Here is a 22581-nt window from a genome sequence, read left to right as displayed (position 1 = left end):
CCTTGCACACTTGTGTTCCCCTTCAAACGAAATGCTGGCCAGCAATAGTAACTAACCTCATTGTTTGCTTAGTTTATCTCAGTATCCCTCAGGAAAGAAAGTTCTGGAAGATGGAAAAATGGTGGGCAGTAGCTGAAAGGGACTTTTCCTGGTGTGAGCACTGCTCTGAGGTTCAACATATGGAATCTGGGGTGTCAGCCTCTGAAGTTCTCTAGTGCTCTCAGAGTTGCTTCTGTTCCTGAAACATCACACTCAGCCCCTCCCACCACCACCCCATCATTCCTCATCACAATCATCCTTCCCAGACATGACTACCAGCAACAATTCTACCCAGAAAGCATGTGTGATAACAACAGAGTTATGAGTTATCAACAGTAGGCCTGGTTTTCCTATGCCTATGCAAAAGTATGTAGAACTGTCCTGTAGTGGGGTCTCCGTAAGGGAGAATGCCTCTTTGGCTATGCAGGGCAGCTCTCACTGTGAAGGTATTTCCTGAAGGCTGAGCTGGGTAGCCATTGTACAGTCTGTTTTGGCAAATGTACAAAGACTGTACTCCAGATTATACATTAAAGCACTGATTACACAAATGAAACTCTGGGGACGCTTTAGGAAAGATGCAGTGCAGTGAATTAAGGAAGGAAACAATCATTCACAATTATAAAACTAGCTCCAATGGTAAAAGTCAATGAACCTATTTCCTGCAGTCCAGAGAACCCTGGTAATGGTTTAAGAACAAAAGATAACCATGACTTCTACAAACAAGTAAGAAAAGGACGCAGCCCCATGTTACAAAAAATGACTTTATTTAAGTTAGTTTTGTGCCTATACACTACATAGCCAAATAACATTAAGACATTTCCTTTCATGAACATGTATTATGACAAATCAACTCTCAGTCCTTTTTCTTGCCAGTCCAAGAGTTCACCAGCACTCGACAGTCTGAATGCGCTGTGAACATTGTAAACAAATGCAAGACAAACACTGAGCAAGCACATAAGGCATAGAGTGTCAACCCCAAAGAGAAGCATGGTGGGAGAATGAAGATGAAAACAAATACATTAGAAACCATGCAGGTCAGGGGTGAACACCTGTAATCCAGTGCCCAGGAAGGTGAGGCAAGAGGTTCTCAAGTTCAAGCTCAGCCTGGGCTATAGAGCAAGACCCTGGCTCAGAAACCAAGTCAAACCCTAAATACAGAATGACTGCTATTTGGTCAAGAAGTTACTCGGTACATGTTCTTTATCTCTCTGATTAAAAAATAATTCCCGGGGGCAGAGGGAGACTCTCCTTTCTCTCCTTCAGATAAACATAAAGATGTCACCTTTATTAGTGGGTGACCCTGGGGAAGGGTAATGGGGGAGGGTACTTGTTTGGAAGGCTGATACCAAATTATCAGAAGCTTGAAGATCGGGAATTAACAGTCTGAAAACTCATGGCAGCTCTAGGTAAGACTGTGTGAGTTTTCTTACTTTGTCCCTAAAGAGATAAGATGCAAACATCACACAGACTTTTCTAGGAAGTCTCCTCAGGGTCACCATGAGTAGGACTCTGTTCTTGGGATTCTGCCCCAGTGTTAATTCTTTTCAGCACCATCACAGTCAGGAGTCACAGGACAATACTAATGCAGTCTTAGTTTACTCTCTGAAAAGCTGAGACCACGTCAACATTTATGTTATTTGCAAGAGTGCTGCTAACGGATTTTTGTTTGGTTGAGCCATAAATGCTCCTGTTGAAAATGACAATGCTGTTGATTGGGCATCTGGTACAAAATTGATTAGAGATAAACAGAAACTGTAAACAAGAATGCTGGAAGAAACCAGGCTTCTTTTGGGTCAAGAAACCCAAAAGAGCCCCAGTTGTCTCAGACCCTTTGGAAACAGGACCTAGGATCAAAATGAACAAAATCTGTGGGGCAGGAAAATTTCACCAGCTGCCAAAATAAGCAGGCCTGCTTGCTGCTCAAGACACCATGGAGATTGCTGGAGCTCATTACAACATCCAGGGCAAGCTGGGTGGACAATGTGAGGAACCTAAACATGTAGGTATCAGGTTTTATCTCATCTAGAGTTTTGATATTCAAACTTTGGATTTGAAATTTGGATTTGATATCCAGATCCTGTGATAAGAAAACACAATATTGTTCTGGGGTATTTTTTTCTTAGGTGTGTTTTTTATGATTTAAAAAATTACATTAGTCTGTGTGTGCGTTTTGTGTAGGTGCCCATGGCGGGCACCTATGTGGAGGCTAGAGGACAACTTAAGGGAGCTGGTTCTCTCCTTTCACTGTATGGACCCTGGGACTCAAACTCAGGTGCTCCAGTCTAGGTGGCAAGTGCCTTTCACCCACAAAGCCATCCTGCCAGTCCCTTAGATGGCTCCGTTAGGACCTCCAATCAGACAACCCACCAGACAGGTGCTTCTTTCTGGACTCTGTGAGTAGACCTCATTATACAACTTGCCACCTGGAGCTGGAGCTTTGACGCCTGGAGTTCACAATACAGATGGCACATTTGTGATTTACACAGGAGTTTGTTGTGAGTCAAGAGATTGGACAAAGAGTTGGCTGGTCCTCCTCAGCAAGAGCACTTGGTAAACACAGAGTAACAAGGCCGACAGCCTCTGTGTGCCGAGTTGGATCAAAGAACGTTAGAAAATTCAGCAGTTCAGGTACCTGAGTGTCCCGTTGGAAGGCTAGATAGTGATCAAATGCATCTTACTCAAAGAATGTGAACAAAAGCTGACTGTATTTAAAAAAGGACAAGGATCAGAAAATTTAAATTCTTCAAAGTTAAGTTTGAGGCTTAGGAAGTTTTATAAAATCTGATAGAAACATTTATGAATATTTTCCTCTTGGTTAAAACATAAGGTCACAGACTTGAGGTTTACTGAATGCTATTTACAACTTGGAATGGGAGTCAGCCTGCAGAACCATTATGAAAATAAATCAAATTATTTTGGAAGCTTGATAAAATTGAGTTATTGGTGACTTATTTTAGTTGTGAACCCATATGGGATTTTCAGTTAATGCCATGTAAAGATTTCAGCATAAATATGGCATTTAACCTGAAGAGATTCCCCTTTGAAGGGTAATTCTGGAAACAACCATAAATTTTAACAATCAAGACAATCAAACCACTGACTTGGTTTACTTTGCCAGGCAGGTTACTCCTGATCAATAGCAGTCTGCCCCTAACGTCCCTTCTTTAAGACAGAGCTGTCTCTGAACACGACACAGCACTCATACTCAGGATCTCCACATGCTAAAATTGAGTATTTCTTCATAAGAAGTATAGCCATAACAGCATTTCAGAATATTATTATTTCAATTCCAGGTTTAAAGAAATCATGACTGAAACCTTAAATGGAAAGAAGCATTTGCTCAACATGGCTGGCCTATCACATGGATCTGTGACTCATTCTTCATCCACTCAAAATGAAGAGTATTTCGCTCCTCCCTCCACCTCTGTTTCCTAGTGTCATGTGACTAAACTCAGGCTCTGGGGCTTTACTGTGAGGTAAGTGTTTCATCACTGAGCTACACCCTTACAGCTTTCTATCTAAAGTCAAATGAGGTCTATGTGTCTGCCCAGTGCCTCCCAGAGTTGCCTGCTACATGTCTGCATGTCACAAAAAACAGGGCTGGGTGAGGTCATGGGGACCAAGGAAACATTGTTCAAACAGGATGTCAAACCCCAGATCACCTTCCTACTCTCTGTTGAATTAAGGCTTTTCCTTACAGTCAGTGAACTGTGTAGTTCGAGTCTCCACACAAGGCTGGATTTTAGGAAGACAAAGGTTAAGGAAAGGCTCTGGCAGCAACCAGGCAGGGATTATCGCTAAGTGACAACACTTGCAGGTCAGTCACCCATCTGGGAACTGTCAGGACTGACTTAATTTTAAGCAGACAGCTGAGGTGTTCCCATGCTTGCATCACTAGCATCCGCATCGAGGGCAGGCTTGCGGAAAGTTGATGACTATACATATGTGTATACTGGGCTATTCTGTTCAGCAGGCAGAAAGTGTATTAGTCATCATTACACAGGGCCCAAGGAGGGAGAAGGCCTGCGTGGAATAGATCAGCTTTTTAACAGAGTGCCTTAGTAGCAAGTTTGTTTACCATCTGATGTGCCCACACATCAAGACATCAAAAATGATTAAATTACTCAAAACAGGCTTCTAATTCTATGATTTAAAATTTAATTATCTGTTAGAATATTAAAATGAATCTAATTTCCCTAAGGTTGTTCACCAAGTGACAACACTGAGGTGGATGGGGAGCAGTTGTACTTGACTTTTAATAACAAATTTTAGACTGTTGGTAAAAATACAAATTAGGTAAACAGCAAATGATCAGCAAACACAAGGATGACAACTGCTAGGCGTTGCTTTCTTCACCCACTTAAAAAACCCATCCAAGGCTGCCTGAAACTGTTGTTCAGGGAATTATACAATTAACAGTGTTGGCAGAGGGAGGATTTTCAAGACAATACTCTGTGACAATGCACTTGTGTGAACTTACACTGCAGAGTTTCTACAGAGTGAGAAAATTGGCCAATGAAGAAGACAGCTGATAGTAAAATTACTGGCACAGACTCCTTGGTACACATGATGAAAACACAAACAAGGGCTCGGACAAATAGAAACAAGGTAAAAGTGGTGTTGGCAAAGTTATCTCCACCCATTTCAAATATGCCAAAACGCACAGAATTTACAGTTGCTTTCCTTATAGAATGAACTGAACTGAAGTAAACAAAACAAAGCCCAAAGCCAGATGGAACTACCCATTCCTGTTGGTAGGAAATAACAACAGATGTAATAGCTTCCAGGACAAATAAAATTTTAAAATATTAATATTGAAAAATACAATTAAATTTTTATTAAAAAATACATACTCCTTAACTCAATCTTTGTGTACATTTTGTCTTGTGTGAAAACAAAAACAAACAACCCCCCCAAAAAAACCAAACATAATATTGGAAAGGCATTAAGACTACCTAATTCTTTATATTGTATTTGGTAGAAGCGTGTTTCAATCATGTTTTGATGTAAAAATAAGCTACTCTGCTTTCATTTGCTCCCGGACATCTGAGGGCAGAGTCTCAAACAGAGCATCTTCCACGACCAATCCAGCTCGCTTCAGAGCCCGACAATCTCCCAGCTCAGGGGGGAGGACTTCAAAGTGATTACCTTTGATGTCTAAGTAGGAAAGAAATAGTAAATTTCCAATTTTTGGTGAAAGCACAGAGAGGCTGTTTTTACCAATCTTCAAAGTTTTAAGTTTCTTGCAAAAGTAGAGTTCATCTGGAAGGCTTTCAACCTTGTTACAAGTGATGGAAAAGTAGTGTAAACTTTGCAGAACTCCTATTTCGGGTGGGATGAAGCGAATGTCATTATAGGACAAGTCCAGGTATCGGATTTTGTTGCATAGGAAGAGGTGGGAAGGCAACACCTCTACCTTATTGTGGCTGAAAAACAGTCGTTCCAGGCTAGTCAGTTTCTTGATGTGCTCTGGGATGTAGGTGATGCTGTTATACCACAGTTTGAGCACGGTTAGTTTTCTCAAGTGCTGGAAGCTCATGATCTCTTCTATCGATTTCAGGTTGTTTTCCTTCAGGTCCAGTTCCTGGAGGCTGAGCAGGCTGAACACAGCATGGGGAATGCGCTCCAGATCGCATCGTACCAGTTCCAGCTCTGTCAGATTGGTCATCTTCTTCAGGTTGTTCAGCATCACCAGCTTGGTGCCGTCGTTATGGATGCACATCTTCTGGAGGTGGCTGGACACGTCCACCACAGCCTGAGGGATTTTGGAGATGTTGCTTTTGATGGAGAGGATTTTAAGGCTTTTGAGATCCCGCAGGGACTCCAGGGTGACATTTTTGGAGATGTCATGACTCAGAGAGCCGACCAGATAGAGCTCTTCCAGATTGCGGAGGTTGTACATCCAGGGGGGCAGCTCCCGAATGTCATCAAACTTGACGCTCAAGACCTTGAGGTTTTCCTTCAGGAAAGAGAGTGCTGCACTGTGGATTTTGACAGAACACTGGTGCAGAGAGAGTTCCTGAAGGTTGTCCAGCTGGGCAATGGTGGCGGGAATCATGACATTCTTAATGATCTCTAGTTTCAGAGACTGTAACTCCGTGATTTCAAACACGGTGTCCGGAAGGCCTGACAGCATGATCAGAGGCAGCTCCAGGCGGTTATGGGCGTTCATCTGCAGCTTCTGCCTCAGTTTGTCAGGGGTCCACTCGTTATTTAAATTGAGCTGCTTTAATTTGTTCTCACTGACTTCAGACAGGAACACCGCAAACCTCTTGGAGTACAGAGGGTCATATTGATCTATCATATGGAGCATAAAAGCAAAGTCGTTTTTCACATCTGGGATGTCATCAATTCCAGTTTCCTGCCGGACATACTCGAAAGAATATTCCCTCAGAGAACGGTAGAACAGCCAGTATAAGGTGTAAAGGCACGTCAAGCCATAGATGCTTACGAAGCACAGGTAACAGAAGGAGAGTTTAGAGAACAGATGGGCCATGGTGTGATTGCAAGAGAAGTTTTTATAGCCCGTCATGTCCTGGATGTCTATGTCACAGTCCACTGTAAACTGGACCTCGGAAACCAGAGCGCTGTTGTATGCAATGATGATTAGGAACTTGATAACCTTGAGCACGGTCTGGCGGACGTACATGGCGTACAGAATATCACCTTCTTCCACGTGTAGCCGGAACTTCTTCACCTTCTCAAACAAGGCCTTTGCCTGCTCACCTTCCTTTTTGTCCAGAGCCCCTGCGGTAGATTTGTCAACCACAAACTTCTCAGGAATCGACTTGAGAGACTGGGAGTTGATCAGGCTGCCTTCAGGACCAGACTGGATGGCATTGGTCCTGTTCATGTTGCTCTTCCTGTTGTCTTTCTCTTCTGAGTCCTCCCCAGACACTTCAGAGAGTGCGCGCGTGGTCCATGGGGAGTCAAAGCACTTCCCCAGGATGGAGATGAAATGCTCTATCTTGGAACTGGAACCTGGGAATTTGAACCAAAAGTTGCTGCAGACCATGAAGACCAGGGTGTGGATGAGCACGAGGTACGGGAAGTACTTGGCATACCAGTGGAGGGCTCGCTCATAGCATATCTGGTTGATGAAGCTGTACTGCTGAAGGTCCAGATCCGTCTTCAGCCCTTTCATCTCCACGGTGGTGGGGTTGGTTGGAGAGGGCTTAGGTGGAGGCAGCGGGGTGGTACTGATGACCGCCTGAGAGACATTGGAAACAGAGGAGTGGTTCTGAGTAGGCTGCACTCTCTTCGGAAGGCAGATGATCTTGTCTTGCATGACCTGAAATACAGAAACAATAGCTTCAAATTATATTACCCAAAGAGCTTTTGTAATGTCATTAGTGCAGAGAAAGTAGCAATAACATCTAATAAGTGTCCATTTCCTCTGCCTGGAGAACATAACATTCATTCACTTCCAGCACCAAGATTTTATTCTTAGCTCATGTTATTATGGAAAGATGAAATATCTGATTTAGTTCACCACATCAAAGATTGACACAAAGCAGCGGTATTGTCAGGGCCTGGAACATGTCATGGCAATATATTTATGGAATATTCAGTATTTTTAGTCTTTGTGTTTCTTCTCTCGATGCTGCCAGGGAGAATCTTGACCTGAACTGGATGGAATTCAATGCCGTCTTTATTTGTGTAGGAGACGTGTGAGCACTGGAAGGAAGAGATGTGGACACAGGTCCAGGGTCCTTGTTTACCGTTTCCTTTACTCCCACATCAGGCGCTACATGCACAATTAACACCACTGGCTTTGACGTTCTCAGAAGCTTTCCCAAGTTCTTCAGAGACGAGAGAACACACAGAATGCCCATAGCAACACATTCATGAGCTAGTTTGCTGCCTTGGAGGACAATCTTCTGCTCTGCCAGGGCTTTGTTGAGACCCCTATGGTGTAAGAAAACCAAGCAGCTCCTAGGAGCACAATGCAGAAAAGAGTTGTAAATTGTCTGGGAGGGAGGAGTACTCCCAAAACCACAGTACAGAAGTCAGCCCACAAAGAGGCTCAGCAACCTGGAACATTTTGAACAATGAGCAACAGGTAGGAGGATGAGTAGCAACCAAAGAACACGGAGTAGTGACAACAAGGAATTAATAATGCAGGGAAAGTTGGTTTGGGGCTGGTGAGATGGTGGCTAAAGGCTCTGTCTGCTAAGCCTGGTGTCTGGACTTTGAACCAAGGAACCCACAAGGTGGAAGGAGAGAACTGACCTCCACACATGCGCACACAAATAAACAAAGGTAAACAAGAAGTCTGTATCTTTAAAGGCTAGAAACCCAGTGTGGTGATCCTGCAAGAGCAAGGACCTTGTGACAACAAAGGTCTTTGCATTGGTTACAAAGGAAGAAACTGAACTCATTGCAAAGTGGACCTGTGTAGCACAGTATGTGACTGAAGAGTGTGACAAGGGCACTGGAGCCCACCAGACAGACCCACAAAGCTGACAACCAGTTGAGGCTTACAAAGCATAGTAAAGCATGTGGTACCCAGATGTCGCTGCCACCAGTCCCTCTAGGTGTGGTAGTTATTAGTATGAGCATGAAGAACACTTGGTCTGGGGATGAAGATGATGATAATGATGATAGTGACAACAGCAACACAAGTATGTTATGTTCAACATGCAACTGTCCTTATTCTAGCATCACAGGATTAATTTTAATCATCACTTTTAAATTTTACTTTATTATTTTTTAAAGATTTAATTTTTATTTTACGTGCATTCATGTTTTGTCCACATTTGTGTCTTCGAAAGGGTATTGGCTCCCCAAGCTGGAGTTACAGACAGTTGTGAGCTGCCATATGGGTGCTGGGAATTGAACCCAGGTCCTCTGGAAGAGTAGCCAATGCTCTTAACCACTAAGCCATCTCTCCATCCCTAAATTTTATTAGACAGGGCATCATGTTGCACATGGGTATCATGCCTCCCATGTAGCTGAACTCTTCTTATTTCCATCTCGCAAACAATACAATTCTAGATGTGTATCACTGTGCCTGATTATCACCTTAATCTCAGAAGGCAGTGCACTTATGATTCTCAGTTTATAGTTCAAGAGACCAAGGCATTAAATTAAGTAACTTAAACAACATCATGTAGCCTACAACCTGTTCTTATTTTACATAACTTGGAGGTTTGAAAATGCCTTTATTGCTTTTATCCTTAAAAAAAAAAAAACTCTTTACAGCTGTGTTTTAAAAGATTTCACATATATATGTGCATGTGTATGTGTATTTGTGTATATGGGATTGCATACACACGTGCAGGCCACATGTGTTTGGGTGCAACAGAGGCCAGGAAAGAGCATCACATCTCCTGGAGCTGGAATGGGTGGATGATGGGCAGCCAACATGAGGCTGGGAAACAAATTTGGATCCTCGAGAAGAGTCCCACGACTCTTAGTCACAGAGCCATCTACTCACCAACCTTTTTTTTTTTTTTGAAGTCAAATAAATTTTATTCAGTATAGTGGACCATTGGCACTGGAATGAGACAGAGGGCAGGAAGTATCCACATGATGTCTGAAGTACAAAATAGAAAAAGAAGAGGCTGAAAAGGGATCATCTCTGTTGGAAGAAAGAGCAGCATGTATTTTCTTTGGGGAAAACATGATGTCTGATAGACATGGCCAAAACAACAAAGTGATTTCTTTTCTCTCTTCTTTTTCCTTTGTTTACATTTTTTTTGTTTATCAAGACAGGTTTTCTCTGTGTATCTTTGGAGCCTATCCTGGCACTAGCTCTGGAGACTAGGCTGTTTACATTTTTTTATCTTAGATTAGTTGTTAACTTTCTTTTTCTTTTTACAACATGCTTTCTTTTTTTTAATTTTTTATATATTTGAATTACAAACAAGATTAAATTACATGATGATCCCAGTTCCCTTCTCCCTCCCTTCCTCCTCTACCAGCCCCCCCAATTAAAATCCTACCTGTCATATGTCCTTTCTTCTAATCTACACCTGACTCAGAATTTCTGCTTCCTCATGACCTCTGCATCCTTCCTTTTCTGTCCTTCTCACTCTCATAGCTTCCTCCCTCTCTTCCCATGTAAACAATTTGCTCAGGGGATGGTGACCCTTTCACCTTCACCAGGGGACAAAGTTTGTCTCTTTTAAGGTCTTCCTTGTTTACCAGTATCTCTGGCAGTGTGGATTGTAGGATGGTAATCCCTTACTCTATACTAAAATCCACATATGAGTGAGTACATATCATGTTTGTCTTTTTGTGATTGGGTTACCTCGCTCAGAATGGTTTCTTCGAGTTCCATCCATTTTCCTGCAAATTTCAAGATGCCATTGTTTTTTTTCTTTCTTTCTTTTTTCTGCTGAGTAGTACTCCATTGTGTAAATGTACCACATTTTCTCTATCCATTCTTCGGTTGACGGGCATCTAGGCTGCTTCCAGTTTCTGGCTACATTACAAATAATGCTGCTATGAACATGGTTGAACAGATGTCCCTGCTGTATGAAAGTGCTTCTTTTGGGTATATGCCTAGGAGTGGCATTGCTGGATCTTGTGGTAGACTGATTCCCATTTTCTTGAGGAGTCACCATACTAATTTCCAAAGTGGTTGTACAAGTTGGCACTCCCACCAGCAGTGGAGAAGTGTTCCCCTTTCTCCACATCCTCTGCAGCATAAACTGTCCTTAGTGTTTTTGATTTTAGCCATTCTGACAGGAGTAAGATGGTATCTCAGAGTTGTTTTGATTTGCATTTCCCTGATGGCTAAGGATGTTGAACACTTTCTTATGTGTCTTTCAGCCATTTTGGATTCCTCTATTGAGAACTGTCTATTTAGTTCTGTACCCCATTTTTAACTGGATTGTTTGGTGTTTTAGAGAATAGCTCCTTGAGTTTTTGTATATTTTGGAGATCAGCCCTCTGTCAGATGTGGGGTTGGTGAATATCTTTTCCCAGTCTGTGGGCTGTTGTTTTGTCTTGCTGACTGTGTCCTTTGCCTTACAGAAGCTTCTCAGTTTCAGGAGGTCCCATTTATTAATTGTTGATCTCAGTGTCTGTGCTACTGGTGTTATGTTCAGGAAAGTCTCCTATACCAATTAATTCAAGGGTATTTCCCACTTTATCTTCTAGTAGGTTCAGTGTGGCTGGGTTTATGTTGAGGTCTTTGATCCATTTTGACTTAAGTTTTGTGCAGGGCGAAAGGCTTGGGTCTATCTGTAGTCTTCTACATGTCAGTATCCAGTTATGCCAGCACCATTTATTGAAGATGTTCTCTTTGTTCCAGCATATATATTTGGATTGTTTGTCAAAATTCAGGTGTTCCTAGGTGTGTGGGTTAATTGCAGGGTTTTCAACTCTATTCCATTGGTCTATCTGTCTATTTTTGTGCCAATACCAAGCTATTTTCAGGACTATAGCTCTGTAATAGAGCTTAAAGTTAGGGATGGTGATGCCTCCAGAAGTTCCTCTATTGTACAGGGTTGTTTTGGCTATCCTGGGTCTTTTGTTTCTCCATATAAAGTTGAGAATTGTTCTTTCAAGGTGAGTGAAGAATTTTGTTGGGATTTTGATGGGGATTGCATTGAAACTGTAGATTGCTTTTGGCAAGATTGCCATTTTTACTATGTTGATCCTGCTTATCCAAGAGCATGGGAGATCTTTCCATTTTCTGGTATCTTCTTTAATTTCTTTCTTTAGAGACTCAAAATTCTTAAGGTACAGGTCTCTCACTTTTTTGGTTGGTGTTACTCCAAGGTATTTTATGTTGTTTGGGGCAATTGTAAAGGGTGATATTTCTCTGATTTCTTTCTCCACCAATGTGTCGTTGATATATAGTAGGGCTACAGATTTTTTTGAGTTAATCTTGTATCCTGCCACTTTGCTGAAGGTGTTTATCAGTTGTAGGAGTTCCCCGGTTGAGTTTTTCGGGTCACTTATGTAGACTATCATATCATCTGCAAATAGTGAGAGTTTGACTTCCTTTCTGATTTGTATTCCCTTGATCTCCTTTTGTTGTCTTATTGCTCTCGGTAGAACTTCAAGGACAATATTGAAGAGGTATGGAGAGAGTGAACAGCCTTGTCTTGTTCTGATTTTAGAGGAATTGCATTCAGTTTCTCTCCATTTAATTTGATGTTGGCTGTCGGCTTGCTGTATATTGCTTTTATTATGTTGAGGTATGTTCCTGTTATCCCTGATTTCTCCAGGACCTTTATCATGAAGGGGTGTTGGATTTTGTCAAAAGCTTTTTCCGGCGTCTAGTGAGATGATCATGTGGTTTTTTTTTCCTCAGTCTGTTTATATGGTGGATTACATTGATGGATTTTCGTATGCTGAACCATCCTTGCATCCCTGGGATGAAGCCTACTTGATCGGGATGGATGATTTCTCTGATGTGTTCTTGGATTCGATTTGCCAATATTTTATTGAGAATTTTTGCATCAATGTTCATGAGGGATATTGGTCTGTAGTTCTCTTTCTTAGTTGTGTCTTTGTGTGGCTTGGGTATCAAGGTTATTGAAGCCTCATAAAAAGAGTTTGGTAGTGACCCTTCTGCTTCTATTGTGTGGAATACTTTGAGGAGAATTGGTATTAGCTGTACTTTGAATTTCTGGGCCCATAGGGGTCTGCTGACCAGTTTGTGACTAGGAGCTTACCTAGCAGGTACATCCTGTTTTCTTCCTTCCTTGAAGGCCTGAGTGCAAGTTCCTGTTATCCTGTTGCTCACCCATTCAGGATTGCCTGATGGGCCTGGGAACCTGAACTTGTTATCTGGGTAGTTTTCCACTATCCCTGCTGACTGGTATATAAGCCCCCACTCTTGTTGGAATAAAAGTGCATTCTCTCCCTGCAAGAAAGACCTGCTGTCTTGTCTTTATTGAAATCCTCAAGCCCCTCACCCTATACTGTGGAAGTGTTGTAGTGCAGGCGCTACAATTCTGCACTGAAGCCATCTGGGCCTGGGCTTTTTTTGGTTGGGAGACTTCTAATGACTGCTTCAATTTCATTAGAGGTTATGGGTCTATTTAAGTTGCTTATTGTTCTTGATTTAATTTTGGTAAGTGAAATCTGTCCAGAAAATTGTCCATTTCCTTTAGATTTTCAAATTTTGAGGAATATAGATTTTCAAAGTATTACCTGATGATTCTCTGGATTTCCTCTGTGTCTGATTTTATTAATTTGCATAATCACTCTTTGTTGTTGGTAAGTTTGGATAAAGGCTTGTCTATCTTGTTGATTTTCTCAAAGAACCAACTTTTTGTTATATTGATTCTTTGTGTTGTTCTCCTAGTTTCCATTTTATTGATTTCAGCTCTCAATTTGATTATTTCCTGGCATGTCTGTACATGAAGACACAAAGGAAAATGATAGAAGGTAATGGGATACCTAGTGATTGAGACAGCTGTACTGTCCAAACCATTCCAAATGTCTTATGAATTCTTATAATTCTTAAAATTCATAAGGTCAGAACCCCACGGATGTTCTGTGTAATTATGAGTATTCAGCACTCAAACTTATGAGTTAAAGATCATGTGAAGAGAAAGAAATTTCCCTGGGAACCTAAAGCCATTCCTGTTTTCTCATGTCACCATTGTGTTACACAGTACTAACACAGGCTGCCTGAAACACTTCAGCTCAGGGTCAAGTATGTTCTGAGTTTTGGTGCTTTCACCGAGTATACAAAGTCTCCTGCCTTATGGAAACATAATACTTTAATTATAAAACACAAATGTTTAGTATGTCACTAAACACCTCTTAGTATTGAACCATCAAATTTGTATATATCTTTATGATGTTGGGTTACAATGTCAGTTTTAAAATTGTTATTTCAGTTCTGACCTAAGTTGAATAACTGCAATGTAAAATTTGGAATAAGACTTTTGAAATGATCATAAACACATTACTTCCATTTTGTATTATATGTTTATGTGATGTGGGATTCTCAGCATTGGCAGTTATAATATCAAAATATTGATCAATCCTGAAAAGCATCGAAAATGCTCATATCCTACAGTATCATTGAAATTTAATTATTTATGTAAAAATAAACAATTAAATCTATTTCATTAGTTATGCATCTGCTTTCATTTTTAATAAAAGATAAATTGTATGTTTACCAAATGATTATTTCAAAATAAATCCTTTAGATGCAACATTAATAAATGTCTTATTTGTGTACTCACTTTATGTTCCTCTATATCCAGGGTGATGCAAAAATTTCCCAGGCAAAGAGAGTAATGGGTTGGAAAAGCCTGAAAAAATTGTGATCGGATCAATAAAGTCTCAAAGATTTAGGTGATTTGTACAGGTGTGATCAGCACCTGTGCTCTTAGGCAGTCTCCTATTGTCCCTCAATTATCTTAGATAATTAAGCCAACATGCTTAGAAGAGCCAGTTGGAAGTATCACATGACAAAGATGTACAATTGACCCATGGGAGGCAAAGGAGGCTCCTCACACACATCCAGCAAGATGCTAGGGAAATACACTCTTTACCTTCAAACAAATGAATTCTGTCAAAAAACAGTGTGTGCTGCAAAGCGAGTTTTTTCCTCCAAGGTTGCCTGTAACCGACATGGATTTTGCACACATGCTGACAGCCTTATAGACCCTGATCAGGCTATCTAGCCATGTTCACCCAGTAGTCTGATGCCAGAGAGATAAAAATTATTCATGTATGCTACTTTAATATTTTGTGCATTTGGAAATTTTTTATCAGCAACAGAAAACAGACATAGGAAGAAACTGACCAATCAAACTATAGAATCTGAGTATACTTATGACTGTAATTCAGGGAAGAGAATTTGAGTTTAGCTTCAAGATTCAGCTTAAACCAGTTTCTCACAAAATTGGGAATCAATCTAAATCAAGACCCAGCTATACCACTCCTTGGCATATACCCAAAGGACACTCCATCATACTACAATTATCATGCTCAACTATGTTCATAGCAGTTTTCTTCACAATAGACCAAAACTAGAAACAACCTAGCTATACCTCAATTGAAGAATGTGTATATATATATATATACACACACACACACATATATATATCATATTTACACAATGACATATTACTCAGCTGTTTAAAAATAGCATGAAATTTATAGGCAAATGGACATAACTAGAGAAAATCATTCTGAGTGAGGTAACCCAGACCCAGAAAGGCAAACATGGCATGTACCCACTTATATATGGACATTAACTATAAAATGAAAGATAATTATGCTACAATTTACAGACCTGGAGAGACTAAATAACAAGGAGGGCTCAAGGGTTTGTGTGTTGGGGGGTAAGTGGATCTCTCTGGGAAGGGGAAATAGAATAGATTTCAAGGATGGACTGGGGAAAGGTGGGGGTGTGAACAGGAGGGCTCAGGTAGGTGGTAGATTGAACAAATACTAGGAGAGATGACTGGATTTGGGAGGCATTGGGAAGACAAGGTAGAAACCTAGTGAAATGGAAACACCCAGGAATCCAAGATGATGACCGGGACTCATCCAACAAACATGTAAACAGACCTTCAAATATATACATACATAAATATATATATATATTGATCATGGTATCTTTTCGCAGCAATAGTATAGTAACTAACATAATTCTAAAATCCCCATCATAAGGGAGATTTAACTTAAAGACATTAGCTCTTATAAAGCTGGAGAGTTGGTTCAATGGTTAAGAGCACTTGTTGGACTTGCAGAAGACTTGCGTTTAATTGCAGGCATCCATCCACATGACAGTTCAGACTGTAATTCCAATTACAGGGGATCAGATGTCCTCTCTCTGTGGACACTGTGCATATGTGAAATACATGCATGTGTGCAAACTAATAAAAACTCATAGCCTGGTGTTGGTAGCACACACCTTTAATCCCAGCACTCAGGAGGCAGAGGCAGGCAGATCTCTGTAAGTTTGAGGCCATCCTGGTCTTCAAAGCAAGTGCCAGGATAGGCTCCAAAGCTACACAGAGAAACCCTGTCTCGAAAAACAACAAAAAAATAACAAAAAACAAAAACCTAACAAATAAATCTAAAGTAAATAACATGCTGAATCAAACATTTTCAGAAAAAACAATAATACTGAAAAGGAAATGCTCAAATTTTAGACGTTTTTAGATAAATGAACCATAGTCTTTCAATTTTACGTTAGACTTCTCTAGTCCTTATAAATAGCTGTGTTCAAATCTATGATGGATGTAATGTATAGATCCTTTCCAAAGTATGTTCTGAAGATTTTAAATGCAAGTCAGTTAATTCCACTAATATGATTTGCAGTTTAGGTTGACAAGACCTAATATCTTTTCCACAAATTAACTAGTGAATAGACAAAAAATTAAGGATACCTAGACTAAACACAATGTTTTGTCCACTTGTTTGTCTTTAAAAATTAGAAATTATAAAATGTATCTGCAACACATTAAAAAATATGGATCTCCTTTTATTTTATAGTGTTTGACCCAAATAGATAATATGAAGCTGAAATAAACTGTTCTATTATAAATGGAGAAAATGAAAACAAAAATTCAGGATATTTTTAAAGATTTATAATGGGAAAATGGAAAAACTATTCTTCATAGTACATGAAAATAGGAGCAAATGTCAATATTCTATTTAGATAAGTTAGTGAATTCTGAATAGTTGATTGAGAAACATATTATCCCTAGCCCCTTGCCTTCAATTAAAGTTCAAAATAACAAAAATAAAACTGGTAGAGTACATTTTGAATGGATTAAAGGGCATCAGTGATAGGATTTTGTGTTTATTAAGATAAAAGACATGGAAATTTTTTATTAAAATTAGGAAAATCTCAATAGAGCATTGGGCATCTATAAAATTCATTATATCTTTAAAAAGTAATAATTTAAATTTGTATATCATCACATCTGGTATGGTTGCAAATGTAGGTAATAAAGGGAGAAACAAGGCAAAGAAACATACCATAAAGCCTCTAGGTAGCTGGAAAGCTTTCTTGAATCCTGGTGTCATGTTCTAAGCATGAAATGTCTCTCCCAGGCTTATATATTGAACTTGCTGGTCCTCAATAGATAATGTCATAAGGAAGGTTATTGAAACTTTGGAAGGTGAAGTCTAGCTGTGAGAGTTATTGCCTTGTTTCACTTCCTGTATTCTTTATCCTCGTTGGTCATCTGAGATATGAGCAAGCAGCTGCCAACTGCTTTCATTACCACCGAGGCAGCAGCTGTTATTTTGTCTTTGTCATGATGGACTGTATCACATCAAAACATGAGCCAAAATACACTTCTCCTTCAGTTGCTTGCCTGACATTTGATTTTAACACAACAGAAGTAAAAGATATTCTGCTATTTGGAGCACAGTTTGTGAGTAGACTATCTGATTGTAAATCTTGGCTCTGCTGATCTTCTTATCCAAAGGCATTATATCTGAATCAGCATCTCCACCTGTAACATGATAAGAGGCCTATATGATATGGTCACTGTGAACTTTAGGCTGGTTACTATTATCTCAAAAGGGTGGTCAGTCTCACTTCGGGTTAACCTTCTACATTTTTTCTACTGTAGAACCTGCAAGGAATTTTTGCATCAAGACTTAACGTCCTCCTTCCTGTTTGGTAAATGGAAATTACCTTAAGGAGGTAATTGCAAAGGGAAGAAATGCGATTTTTGCATTATAAACTCCTTGTGAGGCCATAAATAGGTGATGTTGCAGTCATCTCCCCAAAGCCAAGTTAGCATTAAGTGTTAGTCTTCCAGAGTTATACTTTGGCCAAGTTTAATTATTGTTTAGATAGGGTTTCTAATACTGTAGGGAGACATCATGACCATGGCAACTCTTAAAGAGGAAAAAAAATTTAATTGGGGTGGCTTATATTTTCAGAGGTTTAATCCATTATCATCATGGTGTGACGTGGTGGCATTCAGGCAGACATAGCACTGAAGAAGTAGCCAAGTGTCCTACATTTTGGCTTGCAGGCAACAGGAAGTGATATGAGACTCTAGGTGTGGCTTGAGCATATATGAAACCTCAAAATCCACCCCCACAATGACACACTTCCTCCAACAAGACCCCACCCATTTCAACAAAGCCATACCTCCTAATAGTGCTGTTCCCTTTGGGTGGCCATTTTCTTTCAAACCACTGCAGTTACTCTCTCCAAAATTTTCTCCTACTATCTCAAAGATAATAGGGACTTCCATAAACAACTCGGGTGCTTTACCTTCTGGGGGATTACCTCAATTTGTAAATATTCACTTGCTTAAACTCATGGCCACCCATTATTTTTAATGTTCTGTTTCTTTCCTATTGGGTTTTCACATTCTTAGAAAAGTATTACATAGAATATCTCAAATAAACATTATACATTTGAGAAATCACAAAAATAGAAATAGACTTTTCTCATAGGCACAACAATCATATAAAAACAAATAAAGACAAACTCTTTAGGAGTTAAATTACAATTCCAAGAACCAAGACATCCAGCTTGCTGCTGCATTCTAGAAACAGCATCAGGAGACTATTATTTTTTAACATGAAAGGCCAGGAAAATTATCAAGATATGCAGCAAATGAGCAAAGTGAGGTCTTGTTAGTACTAAGAATACAGATCCCATTATGCTAAAAATACTATATTCACTTATTGTAAAAATCATAAAACCCATATGGAGGAAAACACAGTCTAACTGTAAAATTAAGGATTGTTTTAAAATTATTCTAAAAGTAGGCAACCAGAAGAGGGGTAATACTTTTTATTTTCTAACTACCCTAACACAAACTACTATATATCCTTCTATACAAGTTTTCAGTAGTCATAGGTGAAATAGTAATAGTAGGGTGGTTTGAAATCTATTCCCGTCCCCTGGGGAGAATATGTCACATAACACAGAGAACATATTGAGAGAGAATTACAGAAACCAAACGAGAGGATGCTGAGCTTTCATCCTTCTTATTAAGAATTTAAAAGTGAATAATATTGTTATTTGCATGGGGGAAAATAAGTGATCATGAAACCAATGGATAATTCAGCTGCCAGATTCAGCCTGCATTCCATGCATTTAAATGAGCAAACCATTGCATATGATGTTATACATATTAGAATTTTTCTTTATTAGCATTTTCCTCTTTTATAAACACAGAAGATGCAAGTCCTTTAACATTCTTGTCATCTATTTTAATAAGTGATACTGAATGTTACCAGGCACTGGCTTGGAAAAAATTGTATAAGTAAATGCCAAACCAAACATCAATGCTGGTTTGTTTCTGTAAGTCTGTCAGAATGGATAGTATATTTACAAATAGAAAACACTCTATTATTAGGTTTTAGTATTGCTGTATACTGCAGTAGTGTTCTATTTAATAGGAGAAAAGAGATCTAAAACACCAAGAGAACAGTTTCTTAATAGTGGGGGGACAAAAAGATTATACCCCTCTCATCAGATATCCCTGTCAGGAGGATATAATCACAGCTAATATATTTCACTTCCCATGCAGTTACAATTTTAAAAATCGTATTTTCCTCGTTTTCATCTCTTTTTCACAACCATGCATGAGCTTGCCAGCTGCCTTGCATTTGGTCAGATGTTATTGTTATTTCTCCTGTTAAAGCTGAAGGGTGTCCTGTTTGCTTCCCGTCTTTATGATGAGACCAACACACACACACACACACACACACACACACACACACACACACAGAGAGAGAGAGAGAGAGAGAGAGAGAGAGAACTTCTGTTTAATCAAATAAAGTTTGAAGTCAAATAAAGACAAGGTTCTATATCCTTATGTGATGGGGATAAGCCAAATGGGTTAGATAGAGGGATGCATTTCAGCTTATACCTACTCGTGTTCATTAGGATTATTCAGTGAACTGGCAAGCCATTTGTGTGCTGAGAATTCTTTGAATTCAAGTAGCCTGGTGGCCTTATGAATAGCGGGGGTGGGAGAATGAAGAACTACATACCCAGTTCTAACAATATAATATATGCTAATATAATCTTCTGTTAAGTATTGAATTTATGTATTTGATATTGATAGTGGAAAATCTGCAGTTATTCTAAGCTGTTGAGCCATTTTAATAAAGTAGGGGGAAGAATATGTAGGCAGAGTATCAGTGAAGAAATTGTGTTTTCCAATGACACCTGGTTTGCTGACTGTTCTCTGTAAATAATCTCTATTTCACTGAATTTTGATCAAGCTCCCTACAATTTATAGTGAAGCTGAGCTTGGGATCAGTATAATGAATTAAAGGAAGAGATGAAGTTCAAAATTCCTTCTTGAAAGCTGGATAGTATTTCCTGTGTAAACAATTACAATAAAAGGTGACAAGTATCCTCATGTGACATCAATCAGTAGGCTTGAATCTGAACAGTTTGCAAGAACAGATGGAGATAAAGAGTTTGATAATAAACTCATGCATCTTAAAACAAAGAAAGTAGGAATTATAAATTTGGTTTGGTGTTAAATACATTGATATCTAAGTCAATCAATCCAGGCTTCTGCTTCGGAGCTTTATATAGTGGCTTCTCTAGACCTTCTTTCAGGGACAACCCTGACACATGCCTGGCCTCAGTAGCTTTCCTTAGTTGCTCTTTGACTCAAAGCCAGAATCATGTGGCAGAAGCAGCTAACCTCTGTCCCTTACTAGGGCTGCATCAGGCCCCTTCATTCAATTACATCTTCACCAATTTTCTGTTTCCATGGTTTTATTCATTGCCTCAGCTCGGCTGTTCTGGAACTTGCTCTGTAGACCAGGTTGACCTCAAACTCAGAGATCCACCAGACTCTGCCTACTGAGTGCTATTATTAGATTAAAGGCAGGCACCACCACACTCAGATGTAAGATTTTCTTTTATTCATTTTCATAAGTTGGAAACTCAGCTGGGTGGGAACTTGCTCTGAGGTCTTCAATTCCTTTATTACAATTCTTAACCTCTTTATCTCCATGAGCAAATACTGTGTATGTTTATCTTATTGATTGTTAAATAAAATACTGTTCATGTTGTTGTTGAATTCTAATTTTAAAGCATGGTGGTCTGATAAGACACAGGGGGTTATTTCAATATTTTGTACTTGTTGAGGTTTGCTATGTTGCCAAGTATGTGGTTGATTTTAAAGAAGGTTCCATGTGGCGCTGAGAAGAAGGTAAATTGTTTTTTATTTGGGTGAAATGTTCTATAGATATCTGTTAAGTCCAATTGTGCCATAACTTCTATTAGTTCTTTTGTTTCTTTGTTAAGTTTCCGTCTGGTGTTCCTGTCCAGTGGTGAGAGTGGGGTGTTGAAATCTCCCACTATAAGCGTGTGCGGTTTTATGTGTGACTTCAGTTTTAGTAATGTTTCTTTTACAAACGTGGATGCCTTTGTATTTGGGGCGTAAATGTTCAGAATTGAGACTTCATCCTGATGGATTTCTCCTGTGATGAGTAGGAAATTACCTTCTTCATCTCTTTTGATTGATTTTAAAGTCCAATATATTGGATATTAGGATTGCTACTCCCACTTGTTTCTTGGGTCCATTTGATTGGAAGATCTTTCCCCATCCTTTAATTCTTAGGTACCATCTGTCTTTGAGGTTGAGGTGAGTTTCTTGTATGCAGCAGAAGGAAGGATTCTGTCTTTTTATCCATTCTGCTAATCTGTGTCTTTTTATAGGGGAGTTAAGACCATTAATGTTGATGGATATTAATGACCATTGATTCTTGTTCATTCTTGTTTTTGATTTGGTGATGGTGGCGAGATTATGTGTGGGATTCTGTCCCTTTTTCCTTTTGGCTGTTGGTAAGTTGCGATTATCTATTGCCTATGTTTTTCTGGTTGTAGTTAACTTCCTTGGGTTGCAATTTTCCTTCCAGTACTTTCTGTAGGGCTGGATTGGTGGATATGTATTGTTTGAATCTGGTTTTGTCATGGAATATCTTGTTTTCCTCCATCTATAATATTGCAAGCTTTATTGGGTATAGTAGTCTGGGCTGGCATCCATGTTCTCTTAGTGTAGGTAGAATATCTATCCAGGACCTTCTGGCTTTCAGAGTTTCCAAGGAAAAGTCAGGTGTGATTGTGATATGTTTGCCTTTATAGGTTACTTGACTTTTTTCCTTTGCTGCTCTTAATATTTTCTCTTTGTTGTATATGTTTGGTGTTTTAATTATTATGTGGCGAGGTGACCTTTTTTTTGGCTCAGTCTATTTGGTGTTCTGTAGGCTTCTTGTATTTTCATTGGTATGTCTTTAGGTTGGGAAAGTTTTCTTCTATGATTTTGTTGAATATGTTTTCTGCACCTTTGATTTTGGATTTCTTTACCTTCTTCTATACCAAGTATTCTTATGTTTGGTCTTTTCACAGTATCCCATATTTCCTGGATATTTTATGATAGAGATTTGTTGGATTTAAGATTTTCTTTGGTTGATGAATCTATTTCCTCTAGTGTGTCTTCAACTCCTGAGATTCTCTCTTCCATCTCTTGTATTCTGTTGGTTATGCTTACATCTGTAGTTCCTGATCGTTTACCCAGTTTTTCTATTTCCAGCATTCCCTCAGATTGTGCTTTCTTTATTGTCTCTGTATCAGTTTTTAGGTCTTGAACTGTTTCCTTG

General features: G+C 39.4%; 1 protein-coding gene across 4 annotated transcripts in view; it reads right to left on the bottom strand.

Annotated features, from left to right (window-relative positions):
- Window positions 1-782: 782 nt before the first annotated feature.
- The window catches only part of Lrrc8c (leucine rich repeat containing 8 VRAC subunit C), a 123524-nt gene continuing 101725 nt past the window's right edge, over window positions 783-22581 (bottom strand). For 2 of the 4 annotated variants that reach the window (XM_027425877.2, XM_027425876.2), the window contains exons 3-4: window positions 14202-14270; window positions 783-7330 (exon numbers count right to left, since the gene is read on the bottom strand). In XM_027425877.2, coding sequence (XP_027281678.1) covers window positions 5057-7330; window positions 14202-14270 — 2343 coding nt within the window. In that variant the 3' untranslated portion in view covers window positions 783-5056. Of the gene's footprint in view, window positions 7331-14201; window positions 14271-16956; window positions 17274-22581 lie in introns of those variants that run through there. The other 2 variants (XM_027425879.2, XM_027425878.2) reach the window with 2 other exon arrangements.

This window comes from Cricetulus griseus, chromosome 7, assembly GCF_003668045.3.
Source record: "Cricetulus griseus strain 17A/GY chromosome 7, alternate assembly CriGri-PICRH-1.0, whole genome shotgun sequence".
Lineage (NCBI taxonomy): Eukaryota > Metazoa > Chordata > Mammalia > Rodentia > Cricetidae > Cricetulus > Cricetulus griseus.
Note: the sequence above shows the minus strand (reverse complement) of the source record. Positions and strands in the feature narration are given on the sequence as shown.